The 26640-nt window shown below is 35.8% G+C and overlaps 1 protein-coding gene across 1 annotated transcript in view; it reads right to left on the bottom strand.

The window, feature by feature from the left end:
- Positions 1 to 26577, bottom strand: part of LOC138707455 (dual oxidase-like) — a 78660-nt gene extending 52083 nt beyond the window's left edge. The window contains exons 1-8 of the mRNA XM_069836932.1: positions 26441 to 26577; positions 16173 to 16326; positions 14167 to 14364; positions 11950 to 12111; positions 6478 to 6662; positions 4920 to 5163; positions 3549 to 3776; positions 1884 to 1967 (exon numbers count right to left, since the gene is read on the bottom strand). Of these exons, the coding sequence (XP_069693033.1) occupies positions 1884 to 1967; positions 3549 to 3776; positions 4920 to 5163; positions 6478 to 6662; positions 11950 to 12111; positions 14167 to 14364; positions 16173 to 16326 (1255 nt within the window). The 5' untranslated portion in view covers positions 26441 to 26577. The remainder of the gene's footprint in view (positions 1 to 1883; positions 1968 to 3548; positions 3777 to 4919; positions 5164 to 6477; positions 6663 to 11949; positions 12112 to 14166; positions 14365 to 16172; positions 16327 to 26440) is intronic.
- Between the last annotated feature and the right edge of the window lie 63 nt (positions 26578 to 26640).

Below are 26640 nucleotides of genomic sequence, written 5' to 3'. Positions count from 1 at the left end.
CAACCAGAAGTCGCAAGGAGCCAGGTCTGGAGAGTAGGGAGGTTGGTGAACGGTTGTAATTCCATGTTTGGCCAAGAAAGTGTGTATCAATTGGGATGAATGTGCGGGGGCGTTGTCGTGATGCAAGTGCCAGTTGTTCGCCGTCCACATGTCTGGTCTTTTGCGCTGAAATGCATCACAGAGTCGCCGGAGAACATCGTGATAGTACTCCTTTGTCACCATTTGTCCTTCCGGTGCGTATTCGTGATGCACAATTCCACGGACATCAAAGAAAACAGTCAGCATCACCTTGATTTTGCTTCGCACCTGCCGTGCTTTCTTCGGCCTTGGAGACTCGGGCTGCTTCCATTGCGACGACTGTCTTTTTGTTCCTGGGTCGTACCTGTACACCCATGACTCATCTCCAGTTATCACGGTGTTCAGAAACCCAGGATCAGTGTTGGCGGTGTCCAGAAGGTCCTGTGCAACGTCACGACGGAGGTCCTTTTGTTCTGGGGACAACAACTTGGGCAAGAATTTCGCAGCCACTCGGTTCATGTTCAAATCATCACGCAAAATTGCATGTGCAGAATCTTTACTCACTCCAACCTCTTCGGCAATCTCCCGCACGGTCAAACGACGATCTGCCATCACCAAATTTCGCACCCTCTCAACAACAGCTGCACTCCGAGCAGTTTGGGGCCTGCCACAACGCTGCTCACTCTCCACTGATGTGCGGCCATCTTTGAATCGGTTGAACCACTCCTTAATTTGTGTTACACCCATCGCATCTTCCCCAAACACCTGCTGAATCTTACGAATTGTTTGACTTTGAGAATCACCAAGCTTTTGACAAAATTTGATGCAGTATCTTTGCTCAATTCGTTCAGTCATCTTGCGAGAAAACTAAATCCGACAAACACCTAGAACAGCACCTTACTTGGCGACCACCAGCCAGTGACTGGCACAAGCGAATGCGGTGAAAAAATTCAAGCATGCGCATTACAGTTCCTCCTTCCACCATGCACAGTGGCGCCGCCTTAGAATCACAACTTTACGCGGGAAAAATTAAGGTCGGATACTTTTTAGACAGGCCTCGTATGCTTATTGTTATATGGAGCCATGTGATATGCTGATGAATGAAATACATAATATCGAATTTTCGCATTACATATTGTACCTTTATGCTCGACCATGCCGAAATGTAGCAATTATACACCTGGTAGTAGCCCTTTAATGGACCTTATTAAAGTACACCTATTCATTAAAGTTCAGGTGTTCCACCAATCAGAAAATACCATCGTAGCAATATGAAAGCGCAAATTATCGATTATTCTCGGATATGCAATTGAAAGACAACTAGTTCTGTTACTATAATAATTAGCGTTAATTGTAAATAATATTCAAATAAATTCAATTTGTCATCTCGTTTTTCAATGTCTAATTCAATTACAAGGTTATATCAAGATTAATGTTTATTTTACTCTCTAGATTATATCAAGGTCAATGTCGACATTTGTTTCTCGGAAAAAATCAATACTTTCGCGTCTGCGCACATCTCACAATTTACGAGGTATTGCACGAGGTCAGTTCCGCTCCTCAGTCAGATAAGAATAACATGAATACTTATGAATAATTTCAAGTTAGAAATATGGTCGAGCATAAAAAGTCGTATGAAACTTGACTGTAATGGTAATTAAGACGCTCGTATGAAAATTTATGAAACTCGCGCTCGTTTCATAAACATACTCGCGTCTTAATTACTACCATTATAGGCTCGTTGCATAATGTACTATTCTGTCTTTATCCTTTTCTATTTATCTACAATATTAAGAAAATATTAATTCAATGAAGATTCTTGTATGGTTCGCAAGTTGATAGCTAATATTCTTTAGAATGCTTACCTGGAGGTACAAGGGTATGGCCAAATCTGAAGGCTGCTGCTTGAAAAAATTGGTCTATCTGTGGATCCATACTAGGATTGTATTCTGTAATATAATAAGCAATGTAATAATCGATATGAAAATACGAATAAACAAACTATGAAAGTAACACAATGGCGGTCATGGTTGTGATGAAGTTGATGTTGAGAATAATATAATACGAATATTTATTTTCAGTCAGTGACTTTACTATTAATATATGTAAGGTGCAAGTCCTTACATTATATGATTTAATATCGTCGTGTGAATGCAAGAAGGTAACTTGATTTTTCATATTTTGTGACATTGCCTATTTACTTGCACTAAGGAATATGTCTCGTTTTCATTTACCTATTTGTTATATTGGAAAATAGATGTCGCTGGTATCGTTTGATCAGTTATCAAGTTCTTGCATTACATTTTGTGCGATTTTTGCTATGCTATAAAAGAGGTAAGTAAAAAATGCAACTTTCGAGTTACCTAGTTCTTGCATTCACACGACGATATTGTATGAACATTTTCGTCGGTTTCATACCAACATCATCAGATACAACATTCTATATAGCAATATCATCACTAACAGGTACATATGTCTCTACAAATGAAAATACAATATAGGCTATATTAATAAGCATACAATATGACAAAAACCTGATAAAAACCAACATCATTAGGATATAAATGTGTCTTACTTGTGTGACTACACCCTACTGTCAAATGATTAAAAAGCACACGTCTGATTACAATACTTATACAAATATGTTTGCAGGTCTTCACTGATAAAATAATAAAAAATAAAATGAAATCTGTATACTATATTGTGTGAAGTGATGCATTACAGTCTTTGAACTATGTTACCGGTAACTGATTTTTTCGTACTCGTATTCTTGTTTTATCATTACTGGACGTCTTTTCACCTTCTAGATGTCAGTACGTCATAATATATAGACTGAGGTTGTGCCTTGAGTCTAATTAGTAGTAGGTTATTTTATGACGCTTTATCAACAGCTTAGATTATTTAGTGTCTGAATGAGATGAAGGTGATAATGCCGGTGAAATGAGCCCAGGGTCCAACACCGAAAGTTACCCAGAATTTGCTCTTATTGGGTTGAGGGAAAACCCCGGAAAAAACCTCAACCAGATAACTTTCCCCAACCGGGAATCGAACCCGGGCCACCTGGTTTTGCAGCCAGACGTGCTGACTGTTACTCCACAGGTGTGGACTTGAGTCTAATTATTCAAAGTTGTTATGGATATCATTTGTATACGACGATGTATTTTAATATTAGGTTGTCTTATGTTGTTGATTTGCAGCATGTATTTTGATTTGTAAAGACATATGTACCTGTTAGTGATGATATTGCTATATAAAATGTTGTATCTGATGATGTTGGTATGAAACCGACGAAAACGTTCATACAATATTAAATCATGTAATGTAAGGACTTGCACCTTACATATATTAATAGTAAAGTCATTGACTGAAAATAAATATTCGTATTATATATCATAGACTTTTCTGAAAATTAATCAAAATGAATTGCAAAATGATGTTGAGAAGTTAATTTAAAAATGCTATACGTAAATGTATTGGAATGAAAATAATGCGAAATAGATGTTTAGGTTTAAAAATAACTTAAACTAAACCTTTATATGGATCGAGTTCTTCTCCCAGCCACTCTGGCAACCAAGTGTTAACAACGATATGCTGCTGGGAAGCAATAACCCACTTCCTTGCTTCGTTGTACACTTTTTCGTCATTCCACTTTGGACGTGTTTTATGTAGGTAATGTGCGATGTGATTATGCCAACGGAACCACAAAATACCAAATGTTAGCAGAAATGGATTTTCGTTTCCTCGAGGATTTCCCAGTTCTGAAAATGAACATTTATATGAAATTTAGTTTGTTTTTATTCAGAATTGTATGAATAACTTCGATAAATGCAATATAAAGTATTTAACACCTCACTTACTTACTTACAAATGGCTTTTAAGGAACCCGAAGGTTCATTGCCGCCCTCACATAAGCCCGCCATCGTTCCCTATCCTGTGCAAGATTAATCCAGTCTCTATCATCATATCCCACCTCCCTCAAATCCATTTTAATATTATCCTCCCATCTACGTCTCGGCCTCCCCAAAGGTCTTTTTCCCTCCGGTCTCCCAACTAACACTCTATATGCATTTCTGGATTCGCCCATACGTGCTACATGCCCTGCCCATCTCAAACGTCTGGATTTAATGTTCCTAATTATGTCAGGTGAAGAATACAATGCGTGCAGTTCTGCGTTGTGTAACTTTCTCCATTCTCCTGTAACTTCATCCCTCTTAGCCCCAAATATTTTCCTAAGCACCTTGTTCTCAAACACCCTTAACCTATGTTCCTCTCTCAGAGTGAGAGTCCAAGTTTCACAACCATACAGAACAACCGGTAATATAACTGTTTGATAAATTCTAACTTTCAGATTTTTTGACAGCAGACTAGATGATAAAAGCTTCTCAACCGAATAATAACACGCATTTTCCATATTTATTCTGTGTTTAATTTCCTCCCGAGTGTCATTTATATTTGTTACTGTTGCTCCAAGATATTTGAATTTTTCCACCCCTTCGAAGGATAAATCTCCAATTTTTATATTTCCATTTCGTACAATATTCTGGTCACGAGACATAATCATATACTTTGTCTTTTCGGGATTTACTTCCAAACCGATCTCTTTACTTGCTTCAAGTAAAATTTCCGTGTTTTCCCTAATCGTTTGTGGATTTTCTCCTAACATATTCACGTCATCCGCATAGACAAGAAGCATTTAACACCTCACTGATTTTGTAAATTTAACCTAGGCACCCCATGTTTTTTTCTCGTATTTCTGGGAATCTCATGTATGTATGTATGTGCGACAAACTCACTTCAAATATCTTGCAGCAGTTATTTTTCATTAAAACAGACTCTATAGAGTAGAGAGCCTTAAAATCACAGTTTCATAAGATGTGCATTGTTAAAATATAGGTACTTACTAAAAAATCTCTCAACCTTTAGTGTTTCATGGTGTGTTTTGAATTGACTGTGATAAAATGGAGGTGGTGGATTTGCCATTGGTAGCCTTGCTTTGTTGTAATCAGGGTATAGCCCATCATGTGACGTTGCTAGTAGGCCATGAGGAGCCAGAGTTCCATTTGAATACAGTCGTAAATGATCAGACCAAGCCTTTGTTGTTCCATAGACAAGGCCACCATCCAGCCATGGTGTAATCTCGTTCAGCTGTAAGGAAGAAGTGAAGAAGGCAAATGTAAATGTATAACTTGCAAAGCCTAAGGAAAAATCATACACATTTTCACCAGTTAACAAAATTAAATAGTACATTATATGTGATATATGGATCGTACACAGAAACTAAGAGGAAAATATGATGCTGAAGGAACATCATTTGATGTACAAGGAAAGAAATGCAGTGTAAGTCTAAGAAGGTATCATCCCAACAATTCCTAAGTTTCTAGTACCAGTACATTTGAGAAGAACATTGGTTCTAAAACAAACAGCACCACTGAGCTACGCTGAATATTAATTGTCAGTATTACAGATATTATTCTGTAGGATAAATGAATAAATCCATAACATTCTCACAGCCAGCAGTACATGTAACTGCGGAATCCCGGCCAAACAAGTCACTCAGCTGAGTGTAGCCCTAGTATAATGGGAGTTGACATTGGACATAAATGTCAACATAGGAAAGGAAAACATTGAAGGAGGAGAGTTCGATCTGGTGCTGTGGATTGAATTCGGCGTAGCTCAGTGGCAGAGGGCTTGGTACGTAGAACCAAGGACCCGGGAGTTACCTGGTTGAGGTTTTTTCCGGGGTTTTCCCTCAACTCAATATGAGCAAATGCTGGGTAGCTTTCAGTGCTGGACCCCAGACTCATTTCACCAGCATTATCACCAGCATTATTATCAGACACTAAATAACCTAAGATGTTGATAAAGCGTCATAAAATAACCTATTAAAAAAAAAAAGAACCTGGGTTCAATCCCGGCACCGGAGCGAATTTTTCTCCTCAAATATTAATTGTAAACATTTCTAGTCCAAGACTCTCTTACAAGCTATTTTAAACTAATTTACATTTCAAACTCAAGAAATGGATTTGGAACACCTCAAAATCTGTGCTTCAGTGGCTGACCATGATAATATCTTTGAAAAATATTGGAGTGCAAGAGGTCAAATGACTTTATTGTCAAACGCCTGGCATTAGAAAACAACAACAACAACATTTCAAACTAGGGGAATAACTCATCAGACTAAGTAAATACATGTACCTTAAGTAATGTAACATACCTTTTTTTTAATTTACACTTTATTTACAACTTTTTAAGTTATTTTTTAATCTCCTTAAGGAAGGACAGCCCTCAAAGACCGCTGCAGGTGGTAAAGTTGATATTTAAGCTTAACAGTGAATGAACGAATAAATAAATAAATACCAGTGCATACATGTATGCATATATAAACTAATTTGTTTTGTAAAATGTTGCATTTTTTTTAACTGTGCAATTTAATATCTGAGATATACCATATATTTTTACCTGTTGGCGGGGATTGTTTGGTGAGTATCCAGTCCGCATGTCATAGCGTGTCCTTAACACAGGAATCACACTGTGCTTAGGATGTTCTGTTTGGTAAGAATGATTTTCTGGTATCTTGATGTTGAAGTACTCTGGAGGACATGCTGGTCTTTGGGCATCCAATATCTCTTCAACAACTTGCTGCCCTTAATTTGTAATAATAAACAAAATATTAATGTGCTATTTTTTACCAGTTATTATAACCATTCCCGTGTAAGATTCTTAATAATAATCCTGTAATATTACAGGCTTCTATATTTAAAATGATAAGGCCATGTATGATTATTGCATTTACACAGCTTAGAAGGAATACACCTGATCTAAACTAAATTCATCCCAACAAACACTGACTTACGTTAGATGCAACAAATGAATGTATTCTTGAAGTAATTGATTAATTAGCAGACTTACTCTTACTAGTGTTAATTATGTAAGTTTGTGCGGCTTACAGCTGTTTCGATGCTTCCATCACACCATCCTCAGAGCCTACTAGATCTCGACGTCATCTCGAACTTCTCTGCCTGTTATGTGGGTGCGTTTGATTGTTGAAAGGTGTTGAAAAAAGGAGTCAAATAGTGTGTGTGTACTGAAATTGATCTGTGTGTTGAGAATTTGATCGGGGTGTGTTTTAGTGTGTTTGTATATTTCGTATTGTTCTAGTGTTCTCAACACACAGATCAATTTCAGTACACACACACTATTTGACTCCACTTTTCAACACCTTTCAACAATCAAACGCACCCACATAACAGGCAGAGAAGTTCGAGATGACGCCGAGAACTAGTAGGCTCTGAGGATGGTGTGATGAAGCACCGAAACAGCTGTAAGCTGCACAAACTTACATAATTAACACTAGTAAGAGGAAGTCCGCTAGTTAATAAATTACTTATATTCAAGTGTTAAAAGTAGTGTACGCAAGATTCAAAATGGAGTATTCTTGAAGATGGTGAGAAGCTTGCATGTGCAAAGTATTTTCGTGAAATTCTCTAAATGATATAATGAGAAAGTAACATAGAATTTGGAACTGCCTTGATAAATCGTCTCAAGTAAATTTGTTTGTAATCCATGGATGTACAGTGTATATTTTACTTTTTCGTTATAAGAAGCATAATAAAAGGAAGTACTGTGAAGTTGACAAAAAAAATTTCAAGATTTTCATGAACACATTTTCTTTTACATCAGTTACACCCAAATATGTTTTTTACTGCATCATCTGTCTGCCCAACATAGACTCTGATATGTATATCCTGTTAAATCCTAAGTAATGGCATCTGCAATTATCATACATCTCTTCCAACAATTCTACTCCCACATTCAAGTAGTAACTTATGGACAATACAGTTATGACGACTGTAGCAGATAGGGGAAGGTGTAGCACCTCGAAGCTGGGCTCTATCAGTTAAGGGAGTACTTAAATCCCTACAGAACATTCTTGATCCTCCTACAGCAAGTGAGGGGGTTGTATGTTGAGCTAACAACCTAACTTTGTAAACCAAACATTGTTAAACATATCTCACAAAATAAGCCTCAGATGTTAATGGGTAAAAATCTATTAAAAATGCTACATGAAATCTAGATTAATATCAACAAACTTCAGGAATCAAGATTAACTGGTAAAATAATTCAAACAGTTACAAATTGTACTTTGTTTAATAGTGATTAATAATGGAAAGCATGAATTTAATATGGCACATACACAGAAATACAGTATATCTTACCGTCAGAATTTCAGGACACTTTATCTACAGCATCTCATCTATTGATCATTTGTCCTACTAGTATTTTACCTACTGCATTTTCTCCTACTACAAATTGCGTAAAGATTCTTAATTTTTTGGTCCTACAGAATTATCTGTTATGGTTGTTATTAGTTAATAAGGGAGAAAAATTTGCTCTGGGACCAGGGGATCGAATCCAATACCCCAGTTCTATGCACTGGGTGCTCTACCACTGAGTTACACCGAGGCTCAATCCACAACACTGGATCGAATCGTTCTGGGGGTCCTCGCACCGGAACAAATTTTTCTCCATTATTAACTAATTATTGGCGGCCGGGTAGCTCAGTTGGTAGAGCAGCTGGTTACGGACTGAAAGGTCCGGGGTTTGATCCCAGGTGGTGACAGGATTTTTTCTCGTTGCCAAACTTTCAGAACGGCCCCGAGGTTCACTCAGCCTCCTATAAAATTGAGTACCGGGTCTTTCTCGGGGGTAAAAGGTGGTCAGAGCGTGGTGCCGACCACACCACCTCATTCTAGTGCCGAGGTCATGGAAAGCATGGGGCTCTACCTCCATGCCCCCCAAGTGCCTTCATGGCATGTTACTGGGATACCTTTACCTTTTTTACCTTTTTTTTTTTATTAACTAATTATTATAACAATAACAGATAATTCTGTATGACCAAAAAATTAAGAATTTTTACATAGATTATTCGTCTAACAGTGCATATAAACTGTGGGATCCCAGCCGTACAAGTCACTCATATGAGTGCGCTCCTTGTGTGATGACATAATATATGTCAAACATGGAGTAATGCCACAAAGAGAAAAAAAACAAAAGGAGAACGATTAGAACTGGTGCTGTGGATTGAGCCTCGGCATAGCTCAGTGGTAGAGCATCCATTGTGTAGAACTAGGGTCCTGAGTTCGATCCCTGGTGCCAGAGCGAATTTTTCTCCGTTATTAACTACTACAAATTAGCCTACTAATCATTTTACTTACTGAATTCTTTCCCTACTCATTGGATTGTTGTTCATCTTCACTCTCTTTGAGACCCTGGTAATAGGTGTTGTAATTGAAATTTACAGTGTGTGTCAGCCGAGTTATACTGAATTCACAATGATGTGACATTCGTGACAATGCTTCATGGACTTACTTACTTACTTACAAATGGCTTTTAAGGAACCCGAAGGTTCATTGCCGCCCTCACATAAGCCCGCCATCGTTCCCTATCCTGTGCAAGATTAATCCAGTCTCTATCATCATATCCCACCTCCCTCAAATCCATTTTAATATTATCCTCCCATCTACGTCTCGGCCTCCCCAAAGATCTTTTTCCCTCCAGTCTCCCAACTAACACTCTATATGCATTTCTGGATTCGCCCATACATGCTACATGCCCTGCCCATCTCAAACGTCTGGATTTAATGTTCCTAATTATGTCAGCTGAAGAATACAATGCGTGCAGTTCTGTGTTGTGTAACTTTCTCCATTCTCCTGTAACTTCATCCCTCTTAGCCCCAAATATTTTCCTAAGCACCTTATTCTCAAACACCCTTAACCTATGTTCCTCTCTCAGAGTGAGAGTCCAAGTTTCACAACTATACAGAACAACCGGTAATATAACTGTTTGATAAATTCTAACTTTCAGATTTTTTGACAGAAGACTAGATGATAAAAGCTTCTCAACCGAATAATAACACGCATTTCCCATATTTATTCTGCGTTTAATTTCCTCCCGAGTGTCATTTATATTTATTACTGTTGCTCCAAGATATTTGAATTTTTCCACCCCTTCGAAAGATAAATCTCCAATTTTTATATTTCCATTTCGTACAATATTCTGGTCACGAGACATAATCATATACTTTGTCTTTTCGGGATTTACTTCCAAACCGATCGTTTTACTTGCTTCAAGTAAAATTTCCGTGTTTTCCCTAATCGTTTGTGGATTTTCTCCTAACATATTCACGTCATCCGCATAGACAAGAAGCTGATGTAACCCGTTCAATTCCAAACCCTGCCTGTTACCCTGAACTTTCCTAATGGCATATTCTAGCACGAAGTTAAAAAGTAAAGGTGATAGTGCATCTCCCTGCTTTAGCCCGCAGTGAATTGGAAAAGCATCAGATAGAAACTGACCTATACTGACTCTGCTGTATGTTTCACTGCGACACATTTTAATTAATCGAATTAGTTTCTTGGGAATACCAAATTCAATAAGAATATCATATAATACTTCCCTCTTAACCGAGTCATATGCCTTTTTGAAATCTATGAATAACTGATGTACTGTACCCTTATACTCCCATTTTTTCTCCATTATCTGTCGAATACAAAAAATCTGATCAATAGTCGATCTATTACGCCTAAAACCGCACTGATGATCCCCAGCTTCATGGACTGGTGTTCACAATTCCTCGACTTGAAATTGCTGGTTTGTGTTCATTAGGATACATACAACTAAGCAATGCCTGTCTTCAATTTACGGAAAATACTTACTCTCTATCTTTGGAAAGGAGGAAAAAATCAACACAGAAAATTGCAAAATAGACATGCCTGCCATTGGTGGCTTTGTCCTATCTCCAATGATCGTTAAAACTTTGGAGATTATCATATCTGATTCCGAAGATGAGCTTAACCAATACAGAGTCTTATTAAAACTATAAGCAAATGACACTTTCGCAATTTGTTGGTCTCCTGCATAACATTGGAAATTATATAAAAAAAAAATCCAGTGCAGGAGGCAGTTACTCCAGCTGAGCGTCTAAGCATACCTTTATGTGATTACTCGTATATCTTTTTTATGTTGTTGTTAAGTTCCTATTAACGTTATTTCATATTGGTACTCCTATGTCCCTAACAGTTGTATCTAGCTCCAATGTCCCTAAAAGTTGTATCTCCCTTTCAGGTACTTGGCTGCAGGATTCCCTACATTCTCTTTCCTACACTTTTTGCAACATCCACACTGTCTATAATAGTTTTAGGAATACGTGCTGTAATCTGGGATAAACTGAAATACATCTCCTTTTGGGAATTATCTGAGGACACTTTTATAAAGGTGAAAGAACGATATTAGCAAAAATTCTATTTTCCGAACTGAATAGGGACCATGGACGGAAAGCATTGTATATGAAGAGTCCACTGCAAGAATGATGGATGTCACTTTCTTGTCGAAAATGAACCAAGACTGTCGATGCATAGCTTAAGACATATAGAATGTACATAGAGAGTTACATGGCATTAACACTGATAGTCATTGTCCAGTAGTGATCAGAAAATCATAGTTAAGCTTTGAGCGCTAAGCATTTCAAACTTTCAATCGCTTCTCCTACAAAATATTCCAAATGACATCCATCATTCTTGCAGTGGACTCTTCATATTTTAATATAATTTCATACAATTCAGGGTACACAGTAGGTCTATATGATTTTGTTTCTGTAGGTATGTATTGTAAACTGTAGTTAAAAAAAATATACTACAAATAAAAATGTCATTGGTAACATGGTAATGATTTGAATAAAATTGTGAAATGCATAAAACGTGTAGAAATTTGTACAGTGTATCTTCTTGATGCTGACTTTATTTTGAGAATATTAAATTCTTATAAATGAAATCTCAATTTTGATGTTTCAAACGACTTTGTCACGATAAAAACATTAATAAAGAACACACAAATGTGATAAATTGTATGGACAATGTATTTCTGAACTCTTACCAAAGAATACAAGTAATGCAGTTTTTCCTGTTTTTGATTTGGAACCAATGTCGCCCTTGAGAAGCTGATCACTGAGGTCCAATGGATTAGGACGATCATAACCGGAAGGTTCATACACACCATCCTTATATGCTGCTGGCCAGCGTCTAAGAAGAGGAGTGTCTAGAGACACAAGAAATTATTTAAGTTATCCCTTTCTCTTGAGTAACAGGACTGTGGAACTTTAAACATAATGTGAGCAGTAATATATATAAAATAAAATTATAAAAATATAAAAGAAAATTCAGTTACTTCTCTTGTCTGGTACAGATCGTGAAACGTGACTATCATTAAAGATACTTCATAAATTACAATAGACTGAATATATTATTAAAACAGAATACAGTGATGTCCGAAGATAGATTTGAGTGTTTTTTATCCTGTAAGTACTTTATGAACTGTAAATAATAATAATAATAATAATAATAATAATAATAATAATAATAATAATAATGTTTAATATGAATTATTTTTAGTAATGTGCTGTGTTACATTGTAACAGTTTTATAACAGTGCGTAGTGCAAATTTTCATTATTGTAAACATTATCTACTGTAAATTTCAGTTTATCTATACTAATAATAAATCTGTAGCCGAAATTTTTCTGGTAATTTTCGATTTTCCAAAAATAATTGGTCCTAACATGTATAATTAACCACCCTGAAACCGAAAATCGCTTTTTTGAAATTTTTGTTTGTATGTCTGTCTGTCTGTTTGTATGTTTGTTTGTTACCTTTTCACACGATAATGTATGAACGGATTTCGATGAAAATTGGAATATAAATTATGTTCGTTGTAACTTAGATTTTAGGCTATGTTACATAACAAAAGTTTCTTTAAAAATAATTTGCGATAAGTTTTATTCCTTGAAAAATGTTGATAGGACTGATATTTAATGAGATAAATGAGTTTTAAAATTAAAATAACTGCCATCTAAGGCCGTATAAATAAATAAAGAACAAATGACTTCGTCTATAAGGGGCCTTGGACAGCAACAATCGAAAGCTATGAAAGATAGCCTACAGAAAATGTTTCTGTGTTTGTATGAAGTAATATCGGAAGCTAAATTAACCGATTTGTATAATTAATTATTATTTCACCATTGGAAAGTGTAGTTTCTCTAGATGGACATAATGCTATAATGTTATTACAGTAACTTCTGATATAATATAATATAATATAATATGTAATATTACATAATATAATTTAAGTTATTTGAAGGGTTCAGAACCATAGTGGGCCAAACGCCATTTACTGAATATGTAGAAAACAAGAGTTAAAATTAAGTTATTACCATAATTCAATGGAAACCTATAACAAGTAAAATAAAGTATACACATTAAATCTAAATGATGTCAATGTTCATTAAACTATGGTTGCATGTAATAAAAATTAGAAAAAAGTTAAAGGAATTGTCATTGCACCAATGAGTGGTCTCTGGACCAAAATGATCGCATTTTAATTATTTGGATGCAATTTAAATTAAGTAACATATTAAACGATTTATCCTTCTATCAAACACGAATGTTCCCTGGATCAAATGTCCTATTTTAATTATGTAATTACTTTATATTTATTTCTAACGGGTGCAGCGGAGCGCACGGGTACGGCTAGTTGTAAATAAACTTCTTGTACGACATTTTTAATGTCACATCTTAAATGTTTAACATTCTTTGTCTTTGGCAACCTCACCAAGTTGAAGAAGATCATTAATTAAATTAACATGGTCACAATAAGATTTAAGACAAACTTAATGTATTTTACTTGGATACATTTGTAAATAGGAACTACTTGGCTACTGACATCTTTTACTGTTGCATGCATATAACTTGAATTGCGCACTTCTTATTCGAAATCTTTGTTTTTGAAATTACATACATTAGGAAGAACTTCAGATTAGAAATCTTAAACAAATAAGTAAATAAACATGCCATCCTACAAAAAGAAAAACTAGAAATTGGTATTTCAATGTTTTAAAATTAAACAATCAGAAAAATGTTTATTTGAGTGAATGACTAATCTGAGTTTAATTGCTTCGTTGAACTTCAGATATGTGACTCATAAAGGTGCATATGGATGCACAGATGGACAGATGTAAAAGTGAGTGAGTAGATGGGTAAATACATATGTATTTAGAGGACCTTACATTAGGTCAACTGATAATAAAAACTGTACATACCTATAGCACCCAAGTCTGGTCGAGCAAGGTTGTTATAAAATCCATCATAGCCTTCATATTCAACTACTCGATGTTGACTCGGTTTACAAGACTTGTCAGTTGGTGACCAGCAGCCATCTATTAACCATGACAGTAACCTTTCTTTACGTTGTTTATTTCCAGCAACCGCCCAGTCTGCTGGATTTGGTTTTGTCTTCACTGTATAAAATAATATGAAATATAATATTTCAAATAGAAAATGAAATTCTCTTTTTGTAATGTTCTTCTAAAGCAGGCCCATTCAAACAGCATTCCCAGCACAGCAGTGTGCTCCACACACAGTTGACATGGATCAGCCTACCACATACCTCACCAGGCTGCGTAGAATCTGTCGCATTTGCTCTGTATTTGCTGTATACACTATACTGTGACACGTGTATTGAATTGAATTGAAAGAGAGGGGAAATGGGAGGAGACATTTAAGAGGTACGCGGAAACGCATCCTTGCAAAGGGAGTTCGGGGCTGAGAGAAACTGAGTATGTGAGCTCCAAGCCTGTTAGCCATTTGTCTCACTCTGGGTCACTGAAGGAGCTCTAGAGAATTTTGAAGGAGAAAAGCCGAAAATGGACGTAACTTCTTAGGCACCACATACGGGGGAGGGAGATGCAGTGACATGTGTATGCATTTAAAGATAAACTATAACGAGTTGTGAAAAGAAACTGAGAAATGGAGAATCGACACACACACACACACACACACAAATTACCCAAGGCATGTATATAGAAATTTCAAGCTTATAAGTAGAGGATTAAAATTAGTTAAGGTGATGCGTAAATTCAACTCTCATATTATGAAAAAAGGAAATTGTAGCATAATATTGTAATAACACGTGTAAATTGTTCAGTATAACGCATGTAATATTTCTAGGTAATGGGGCATGCAGTTGATGTTCTCAATAAATTAAAAAAAAAAAAACACACACACACACACAACCCCCCCCCCCCCTTGCCTCGCACAAATCCGAGGTCTGCACACCCCGATTTTTTTAGGATGTGAAACAAGTATTTTTGTTTATACAGGCCAGGTCTCACCTATTAATAGCCCACAGGTGATGGCCAATAATATTTTTACAAGGCAGGCATAACGAAGTTTGTTAACAAATGCCATTTCACATTTAAACTAATAAATTAAGTAAAAGTTAAAATAGAAAAATAATAATTTTACTGTACCGGGAGGCGAACTCAGAACCTCTGGTACAGATGTCAGACTTCTTACCACTGGGCCACACACTGCTCATAAGGTTTACTGCGTTACAGACGGACAACTTTCAGAGAGACACCACAGCAATGCCTTGCAGTGGGTTACGTTTACACAAGTGAACCGTGCGATAGAACTTTGCATTTCTATCGACCAAGAGTCGGCCCATTCTTTTTGCCGCTAAGTGTATATATAGTCGAAAAAATAAGCATCATCAGCCTGAAAGGATGGTTCCATTTCGATCTGTTCCGACTCTAGTTCTCTTCTTTGGGTATAGTTGTTTTCTGCTAAAATTGCTATTTGTAATGTGTAATTTGAATATTTAATCTAATTTATTATGGCTCATCCTTTTTTTTCTTTAAGTAACTGTGCATGTTGAAAACTATGTATGAATAATAGGTAATAATCCTGTTTTGACAATTTGTGTTTAATTTTTGTCCTTATTAGTAATTTTTCTATCTAAATTTGAAGAAAGATTACCGATATACCGTATATCTTTATGGAATCTAATCATTTATTATATAATTCAGTATGACGTTTACTTCTTCTTATCATGGCGAAGGTAGTTTCTTAAAAGAATATGAAGAGGAAAAATCAGGATACCTTATATTAAACTGTGCATAAATAACTACGAATGTAGGTGTAGCCTACATGCTTGTTCAGTAGAATTTATACCAAATAAATAGACAATATTGTCTTATTTCTCTGTTGAAGTGAAATATTTATTGAAATAACTTATTGTATCTTCATTTATTATATATTTACTTACCTTCGGAAGTTGCAGGAGTAGGTCTCGGAGTAGTTGTGTTAGGAACAGGAGCAGGGGACGTAGTGTTAGCCTGACTTTCTATATGATGTATTAAGCCAGTTAGCAAGAATGCTGATATCAGCAGCAGACTTCTCACAATTCTTTTAAATCTCATCTGTGAAGGTTTAAAACAGTGTTTACCATGGTGTTGTACATTAAAACATTTAATTTTAATTACAAGTAAAAAAAACTGTTTTAATTTAAGTTTATAACATTAGGTACAGATACTACAATTATATCATCATCATCCCTTTTAAAAAATATGGCTCATTCTTTCTTTTCATCTGGTCAGTTCGGTGCAAGACCATCGCTTAAGACAACTCAGAACTAACAAGATAAAATGCTCAATCTCTATTGCAGATAAATCTCTATTTCTCAACCAAGAATGAAGCTTCATTAATTGCTTTCACAGAACTACGACAGATGTCGAAGATGGTAATGAAATCATTTAAACTCATGTCATAGCAACAAATTCTCTCTGATAAAATGTAGCCATATACAGTAGTGTGCAAATTAATCCGAACATGACATATTTTTACATTTTCTGTCATTGTTGGCCTCACAGCTGCTCATACCGCTATAATTGACATCTGTAGTACGTGTAATTCCATTGTTGAAGGTCTGTCGTTATTTTTTTTTATAATATGTGACATTTTGCCTGTCATTTTGTACTTATAAGCATTTCAGTTGTGTTGAAGACTTAATACTGTAATCCTGTGTACATTCTATCGTCTTCACAAATGGATACAACTCCACGAAAACGGTCTAAAATTATAACATTAGCAGAGCATTCTTCTATGACACAGAGGCAAATTGCTGCAGAATGTCACATCGGTTTGACTACTGTTAATTCGATCATAAAACGATACAGGGAGACTGGATCCATCGCACCTCAGAAAAAAAGAAACTGTGGCCGGAAAAGGAAGACTTCACCTGCAGATGAACGTTTAATTGTCAGGAAAAGTAAATTAAATCCTAGACTAACTGCTGTCGACTTAACCTGCGAGTTAATGGCTACCACTGGGGCGAATATTCACGTCACAACAGTGCGGCGTAGGCTTTTGGAAGCTGGACGAAGGGCTCGTAAGCCTATTAAGAAGCAACTGCTAACCCCTGTTATGTGCAAAAAACACTTAATGTGGGCAAAATTACATCAACACTGTACAGTGAATGACTGGAAGAATGTACTTTTTTCTGATGAGTCTCATTTCGAGGTCCATGGCCATCGTGTTTCTTACGTACGGAAAGGATCCGAAAAAGTAACAGCAGCTCATCTCCAACAAGCACCCAAATACCCCCCTAAAGTAATGTTTTGGGGTTGTTTTACACATGAAGGGCCTGGAGCATTAATACCTATCAAGGGAATGATGAATTCTGACAAATATATTCACTTATTGGAAACCAGAATCGTACTCCAGCTGCAAAAATCATTTCCGGATGGCAGAGGTGTGTTCCAACAAGACCTGGCACCATGCCATACGTCTCGAAAAACTACAAAATTCTTCAACAAGAAGAATATTCAGGTACTCCCCTGGCCAGGCAACTCACCCGACATCAACCCCATTGAGAACTTATGGTCAATTTGCAAAAAAAGAATGCAAAAAATGGATTGTTCTACAATGGAGAAGATGATTTCTGCCCTCATTGGTGTATGGTTTCGCGATGAAGAAATGAAGAATATTTGTGGGAAATTTGTGGAATCCATGCCAAATCGTCTCAGAGCTGTTATTAGGAACAAGGGAGGCCACATAGATTACTGAGGTATGTCTTAGATCCTTTTTTTTATCCCGTTTGAGTGTTTTTGCATAAGTAATTACGTTGTTCGGATTAATTTGCACGCTACTGTATAACAAGATTTTGTACTTCAGCCCACGTAACTATCATATTGTGATTATCCACCACTTAATAATTTCCATGTATTTCTGCTTAAAACATGATACTTTATTACATTGTACTATTGTATCTCGTAACTTCTAGATTTGTGCATTTTGACTTGAACATATGAGATTTGTTTATCCAAATGACAACTATATACATTTCTCATATAGTGTTTATTATTGCAGTTGTGTTCAATCTTCGTACAAGCAACTGTACTGGAATCCTGTGAATTTCCACGCTCTGTCATAGATTGTTCAACACATCGCAGTTTGTACTTCATTTTTAATATTTTACTTATATAACAGTTTATACATGCATAATAGTTTATCGATGTTTTAAATTTTAAATTTGTATTGACTCACAACAGATGCTTGCACTTTGTTTAATTTTAATAGTGTTTCACATTGCATTGGATCACAAACATGTACATTTATATTTAAACAGATGTATTTATGTATTCATTGACACAATTTCTGAAGATGACTCAGTTGAGTCGAAAATATTAATTATTCATTAAACAAAATGTATACGAATAACTTCTAGTTAATTGTTCCAAACAGATAAGCATAGACGGACCTTGTGTTTAACTTATCTATGATATTGGTTTAACATGTGTATTTTGAAAGAATTACAGCATTTAAACTGAAAACTGAAGCTATATTTTTTTATTTTATTGGGTTATTTTACGACCTGTATCAACATCTAGGTTATTTAGCATCTGAATGATATGAAGGTGATAATGCCGGTGAAATGAGTCCGGGGTCCAGCACCGAAAGTTACCCAGCATTTGCTGGTATTGGGTTGAGGGAAAACCCCGGAAAAAACCTCAACCAGGTAACTTGCCCCAACCGGGATTCGAACCCGGGCCACCTAGTTTTGCGGCCAGACGCGCTGACCGTTACTCCACAGGTGTGGACTCTGAAGCCATGTTGTTATTAAAGAAAAACCTATTATATTTAAACATTCATAACTTTGTGGTTACATACATTACTTAGGCTGAGTTTACTTTTTTCTGTTTCATTGATAACACTGGGTAACAAATTTTGAGCAACTTTTTGTTTCTTCTGATTTTTTGGTTTCATATCGATAAATCACACATGCTGAGTTCAGAAATATCAGCATTTTCAATGTAGCATCAATAGTTCTTTGGGAAATTAACTGTATATGTTTAAGTAATATGCATATTTATTAGGCCTACCAGAAAGAATAATGACTGTATAATATAATATTTATGATGGACAATACATATTTATACAATGACAGTGTTGAATGAAGTAGGTTAGAAATGCAGATGTGATCGTGCTTTCCTTTTGTGTTGCTGATTACTAATCTCTGACCAAACCCCACACATAGTCTCCAATCATGGCTGTATCCCGTAATATTATGCGAAAGTTTGATGCCGCTTCCTATATTTTGTGATCCTGCTTCCATCAAGCAAATTCCATACTTGTAGACTGGATGCTAGGAGCTCTGCTTTCGATTTTATTAATTCAAGATCACGTACAAGATCATCTAGTTCCTTCTGATTTCGAATATAATGATTCTGGCTGGAACGGTCACTGTCACTGAAGTCTGAGTCACTTCCGGGGACGGGTATGTGGCGATACAAATTCGTTTGAGTCAACGGCTGGTGGTTAAAAAATTGGTAAATCTTGACCATGAGGGATAGGAGCAATAGAAGATGAGATATCCGGATTCTACAATCTCCCTCGTTGTTTTAAATTTTTCAAAGATGACATATCGACCATGCAAAAGTAGCAATTGTCATGGTGGTTGGTTTGTTCCCTCCAAACTCTGGTAACAGCGAAAGGCATACATTTCCGAGATCCTCGTAGTCATCCTTCCAAAGTTATATTATAGGAACCACAGCACACATGTTGTGCCCATGAATTGTCTTGGTCTCATATTCGTACTTCAAAGTAAGCATTGTGAGCTGTATAATATTTGCCACCAGGTCTTATGTTATGCTTCTTCTGCTTTGTACTGATAAATTCCTGCAATCACCTCTAGAAGTCATGCTTCAACGTAGAACAAACATAATTAAGAATATCGTTATATTTCTAGAACCGTTATAATTTCAGAAAAAGTAATTACAGATTTGAAATCAGCGCAAAAAATTGAATCAGAGACAATTAAAATAGCGAGAGAAACATTTTCGTTGTTACCCAGTGAATTATTTAATTTTAATTTCTTATGAATTATTTAATTTTAATTTCTTCCTGTAGCTACTACAAATTGCCATAGACAAAGAGTATCATGATATGATAAATATGGAGTAAATGTCTTGAAGCTTAGTGAAACATATTATATGCTTTGTCTGATCATTTGTTTACCCACACAACCATCCAGATTTTTCCGTCTGAATTTGTGTCTGTTTTTCTCATACACACTCCATACATTTAACGACAAATTTCCACTGATATTTTCGAATCACATATGAATATGACTACTGCTGTTCATCTCTGCATTTTGGACAGATGACCACATCCTTTGCTGTCTTATCTCTCTGATCATTGTTTTTACAATAACTGCATGTAGCACCTGTACTGGAAATGCTGCAACTGTATTGTTAACCTTGCACACTGAGCTATTACAACTATGAAATCTGCATCGACATGGGGAACTATTAATAATGGAATTCCTCAAGGATCAATATTAGGTCCCCTACTTTTTCTAGTGTTTATAAATTATCTTGCCCCCCTTATAAAAGATGTAGGTCATCCCATATTATTTGCAGATGACACAAGTATAGTAATTACAGCCAATAACTCCAACACATTCCAATCTTCAAAATATGTGACTGGTTCTCAGTCAATAAATTGATACTAAATTGTAACAAAACTAACATAATTCAATTTAAATCCTGTCCAAATTCAACGTCGCAAATTTCTAGCGCAATAATTAACAATAGGTCCCTATTAGAAACAACAACAACCAAATTTCTTGGCTTAAAAATCGATAATGTGTTAAATTGGAAAAATCATATTAAAGAAATTACCCCCAAACTAAATTCAGCTTGTTTTGCTATTAGATCTATGCAAAAGATAGTAAATATCAATACCTTAAAAACAATATACTTTGCATACTTCCACTCGATAATGAGTTTTCGAATAATATTCTGGGGAAATTCCACAGATAGTAACAGTATATTTCTATTACAAAAAAGAGTAATTAGAATAATAGTAGGTGCCAAATCTAGGGAATCGTGTAGAACTATTTTCAAAAAACTACAAATGATGCCCATGGCTTGTCAGTATATCTTTCATTAATAATCTTCCTCGTATGTAATCGTGAAAACTTTGTAACTAATTCAACAGTTCATAGCATAAATACACGCCAAAAAAATGACTTTCATACTCCATCAGCTAGTCTATCGTGCTACCAAAAATGAGTGCGTTATATGGCAGTAAAAATTTTTAATAGCCTCCCTATCGATATAAAAAATGAAACTCAAAACATAAAATTATTTAGGGCCAAATTAAATAAGTACCTTATTTCTCACGCCTTCTATTCTGTAGGTGAATTCATGACATTCAATAACACTTCATGAAATTGATACTAAAACTTTTGCATTGTACTAGTAGACTATATTGTAAATCTCGTCTGTATATATATTTCATCTGGGCGGCCGGGTAGCTCAGTTGGTAGAGCAGCTGGCTACGGACTGGAAGGTCCGGGGTTCGATCCCACGTGGTGACAGGATTTTTTCTCGTTGCCAAACTTTCAGAACGGCCCCGAGGTTCACTCAGCCTCCTTTAAAATTGAGTACCGGGTCTTTCCCGGGGGTAAAAGGCAGTCAGAGCGTGGTGCCGACCACACCACCTCATTCTAGTGCCGAGGTCATGGAAAGCATGGGGCTCTACCTCCATGCCCCCCAAATGCCTTCATGGCATGTTACGGGGATACCTTTACCTTTTATATATTTCATCTAGACTGTGAGTATAAATTAAGACTTTATAATAGTATAATATATATTATACAATACAATACAATACAATACAATACAATACAATACAATTACACTTTTACATCCTGTGATTTAATTTCTGTTGGAAATAATACTGAAATTATTTTATAATGGATTACTGTTGTATACAGTTAGTCTATTAGCAGCTGGTTAAACCTAAAAGTCGTGACAATAATAATGAAATCGGAGCCCTTCTCTCTCTCCCTTTTGAGTAATAAACATGCTGTTCTTCTATCAGCCAACATCCCTTTCTATACATGTCATAATGCATCTGAACCAGCCGATCTGAATTGGTTGAATTTATTATCACTGGATGTTTATGCTGCTTAACTACTGTTATTAATGTCATTACACACATTAATTGTGCAGACAGGTATCGACACTCATCTGCACTGTACAAGAACAGGGCAGTTTTTGGATAAGTGCATGTGTTTACTGTGTTTACATCTATCTACATTATACCCAAAGTCGATAATATTGCAAAACAGGCAACATATTTGCAACCAAGACCTCTTCAAGTGATATCTCTATCCAATGCTTTTGCTTCAGTAAAGTCTCATTTTACAAACATATGGATCAACAATTGGCTCTCTTCTGACAAAGGAAAAAATTTACAGTCTGTACAAAAGAAACCAAATGACCTGGAAATGTACAAAAACTTGCCCAGACATGTTCAAACATTTTTAACAAGAGCCGGAACAGGTCACATTGTCACTCAATTGTACCTACTCCGATTTTACATTTCTGATAATCCTACTTGTCTGTGGTGTAATAATCATGATGAAGATCTGGAACACATTCTTCTACACTGTCCATCCATAAACCACAAAAGAAGTAAATTAAAATCATATTTACTGGTTGCAGAAGACACAGCCCTGCAGTATATATTGACTACACCCCACCTCTGGCTACTAGCAACATGCATCTATAATGAACACTGATCAAAATACCCCTCATTTCTCGTGAAAAACAACAAGTGAATAGACTACAGTGGACTTTATGTTGTCAGCAAACAGCTGGATACATCAAGAAGATTGATTGATTGATTGATTGATTGATTGATTGATTGATTGATACCCGATGTTGTCGGTTTTTTTAAGATATAATTCATAGTCTTGAATCTGCCATATTGAATTCGCACAAATATTCATATTCATATTTTGTAGCTTGAAAACCTGTCAGATATCAAACTTAATTTCTCTCCCATTTCTATCCCTGTCCACCCACTTAGGGGATAAATGCGAACAAAATTAAATCATATTTGTATTCTGTAACCCGAGAAAGATCCAGATATCAAATTTCGTCGAGATTGGAAGACATAAGATTTCTCACCCCCTTCTGCCTCCTCTGCTTTAAAACTATTCTCAGAAATGTTTAACTCTGATCAATGTTTAACTTATTATACTTTAAGGCTCTATGTTGGCTAGTTCAAAAGAAATTTCAAAACTTTCAACTCCCCCTTTTCTCTCCTCTTCACTCTCTTAGGGAGTAAGATTTGGGGGTGGGGGAACTCAAAATTCTTAACCCATTCCTAGAAAGGAACTTTTGTTTTATATTTCAAGGCTCTGTGTAAATCTGTGAATATTGATCACTTTTCCATCCCCTTAATGTTTCACAAAATTCCATCTTGTCCTTTGACTAAGGATTAACAAAAAAATACGCACAGAGGTTAAGGCAGTGATCGCCAAAAGCTGTGTCGCGACACATGCCCCTGTGTCTATTCAAAAGTAATGATGACATGAAACACCCTCCCTATTCCTACCCCCTTCACTTCGTTAGAAGTAAGCAGACAGGTATCAGCAGCGGACGTACAGTGTACTTGTAATAGGACTACTGTAAGTGTGTCGATACTGTGTTTGGAAATGTGTCGATGAGATTGGTGATAGCGAGAAGGTATTTGGCGAGATGGGGCCGAGGATTCGCCATAGATTACCTGACATTCACCTTAAGATTGGGGAAAACCTCGGGTCGGTAGACAAGCTCCTTAACCGAATGAGCCTCGCTGGTGGCTTGCTTTTGTTTTCCGGTCACAGTCCGTCTCTACACTGCATTACCTGAAGCGATACCCATTCCCCTCAACCCTCTGCGACAATGGTGTGCGGGTTGCATTTCTATTACGTCACCATTTCGTGGTGTTTGGCAACCACTGGATTAAGGAGATACAGTGATGAGTCAGTCAGTCTCCTAATTATAGAATAGAGCTTTATTTATTATATATTGTCTTTATAGTAATGAGAAAAACATTACGCAGCAGGAACTGGTCCCTTTTCGCTTTCGATTTAAGTATAAAAATTCCCAGTGTTCCAATTTACCCAAGTTATTAGACGAAGATTTGTATTAATAGACACATTAGTTTAAAATAAAGATTGTATTAAAAACAACAAAAACATATATTAAAATACTGTCATGTTGATTTAATTGATATGAAAACTCTATGAGTGTCCTCATAGATTTTGCTAATGCTGAGAAGTGTAGACCTCTTAGTTCGTCAGAGACTGTCCAGAGTGCACCACGGCGGTGTATTTATTATTAGTCCAATGGCACAAAAATTGATGTGTATCTGTGAAGAGTTATGTTGTGTACTAGGGTGAGTGTATGTGTAAGTGTTCATGTAAGTGTAGTGTAGGAAATGGGTGAGAATGATGATGAAGGTGAGGAAGGGAGAAGGAGAAACCCAGTGCCGGCACATAGCCTACTCCTGTCGAATAGCACCAAGGGGGCCGCCAGGCTTAATGTCTCCATGAGACAGACGAATCACTATTAACAGTGAATATGCCTTCTCTTCATATGTACTGCGGAGAGATTTGGGATTTAACCCAGGCATATTGGTGCACAATCTAGTGATTAGAAGTTGTGCACCGCTATCTCTCCTAGTCCCGAGGTAGAAATTTTACATAAAAATCTCTGACCCTGCCAGGAATCGAACCTGGGCCAGCTAGTCTGGACGCAGACGCACTACCACAGATCTAACTTGGTGGACTTAATTATAGATCAATATAAATAAATAGCATAGGCTATATAGAAAATGTTTGTAGGAGACATTAATTATACATCAGTGTAAATAAATTGCATATCGGTAAAGGTTAATACTTGAATACGTATTTTATTTACTCCATGGATGTTTTCGCGTTCAGCCACGACCCCATGAGTGGCACTCAGAGCAACAACCGGAAGTTATCAGAAATGGTTTTCACGCTTACGTCTTATCTACATTAATTCCTGTTTTCTTACAAATCTCCACTCCAATAAATTAATTTAGAAAGAGTACAAGTATAATAAGACATTTAGTTATTTTCTCATAGAACATAGTGGTGTGCGACACTGATAGTTTGTTACTTTTAAGTAAATAAAAGTTGATTTGATTTATTTACTTACTGCATGTGTTGTAAGTTTAACTTACAAGGCCTACTAACAACATCGGTAAGGTTGTTAAAAAACACGATCAGCCAAAAAAGTATTTTTTCTTTATTGTCTATTAGATTAAGTTTTTTGTATTGCTTATGTGATTTTTTACTATTCCGATGTTATTTCCCAGACATTGGATGTTCTTCCGTTTGGTTATTTTATTTAGAAACAAAAGTAACATAACTGAACATTACTGGTAATTAATATGTTCTTTTACTATTTTCATTATTTTTTTTATATTGGAAATAATACTGTATGATAATTCTAAATAATCTTGAGGTACTGCCTATCTCTACAATGTTAATTTCATGTAGTTTGTGTACACTTTAGTCAAAAACTGTTATACAGATATCTAAACAAGTTTTTCAGGGAATGTTTTTACATTCTTATTCTTTAATAATACATACTACAAATTGAAAAATGTTAACAGGTATTGAGATATATTTTTTTTTAAATTCCACAATTTTTTGTTGGCTAAAATTTAATATCAATATATATATATATATATATATATATATATATATATATATATATATATATATATATATATATATATATATATATATTAATATTTCCAAGAATGTCACAGCAAAATCCATACCTATTTTTAGTCTTTTGGTTCTCGTTAATTTATTTTGAACAGTTAAAAAAAAAAGCACTGGAATCATTTTTTATAAGTTTTACGTTTTTACATTAAGAAAAATTATATCTCAATATTATTTCCAATATCAAAAAACACTCTTCAATTTGTAGTAGGTATTATTAAAAACAAGGATTGTAAAATCATTCCCTAAAAATCTTGTTCAGATATCTATAACATGTTTTCAGTAATGTACACCCAAACTTCATGAAATTTATTATCGAGATAGGCAGTACCTTCTTACCTTAAGCATTTAAAGTTAATACTAGTTACTGGTATATGGTTTTTTTAACATTTAATTTATTTTCTTTTTTCAGACATTGGAAGTACGGTACTTACATTGATGGAGTAGTGCGTAAAGAACACTGCATCACCGAAAGTGAACTCTCCAGGCTTTGCAACTGTTTGTCAAATGCTTCTGTGACGATTCATACATTCACACCTAACTAAAGTCAATACTAGAATTCCTACAAAAGTCAACAAGGAAGGATATGGTTGTTCATGCCACATCCTTACTCCCCGCCAGCTCCTATTCTCGA

Source organism: Periplaneta americana, chromosome 1, assembly GCF_040183065.1.
Source record: "Periplaneta americana isolate PAMFEO1 chromosome 1, P.americana_PAMFEO1_priV1, whole genome shotgun sequence".
NCBI classification, from domain to species: Eukaryota; Metazoa; Arthropoda; class Insecta; order Blattodea; family Blattidae; genus Periplaneta; species Periplaneta americana.
This window is presented reverse-complemented; position numbering and strand designations above follow the sequence as displayed.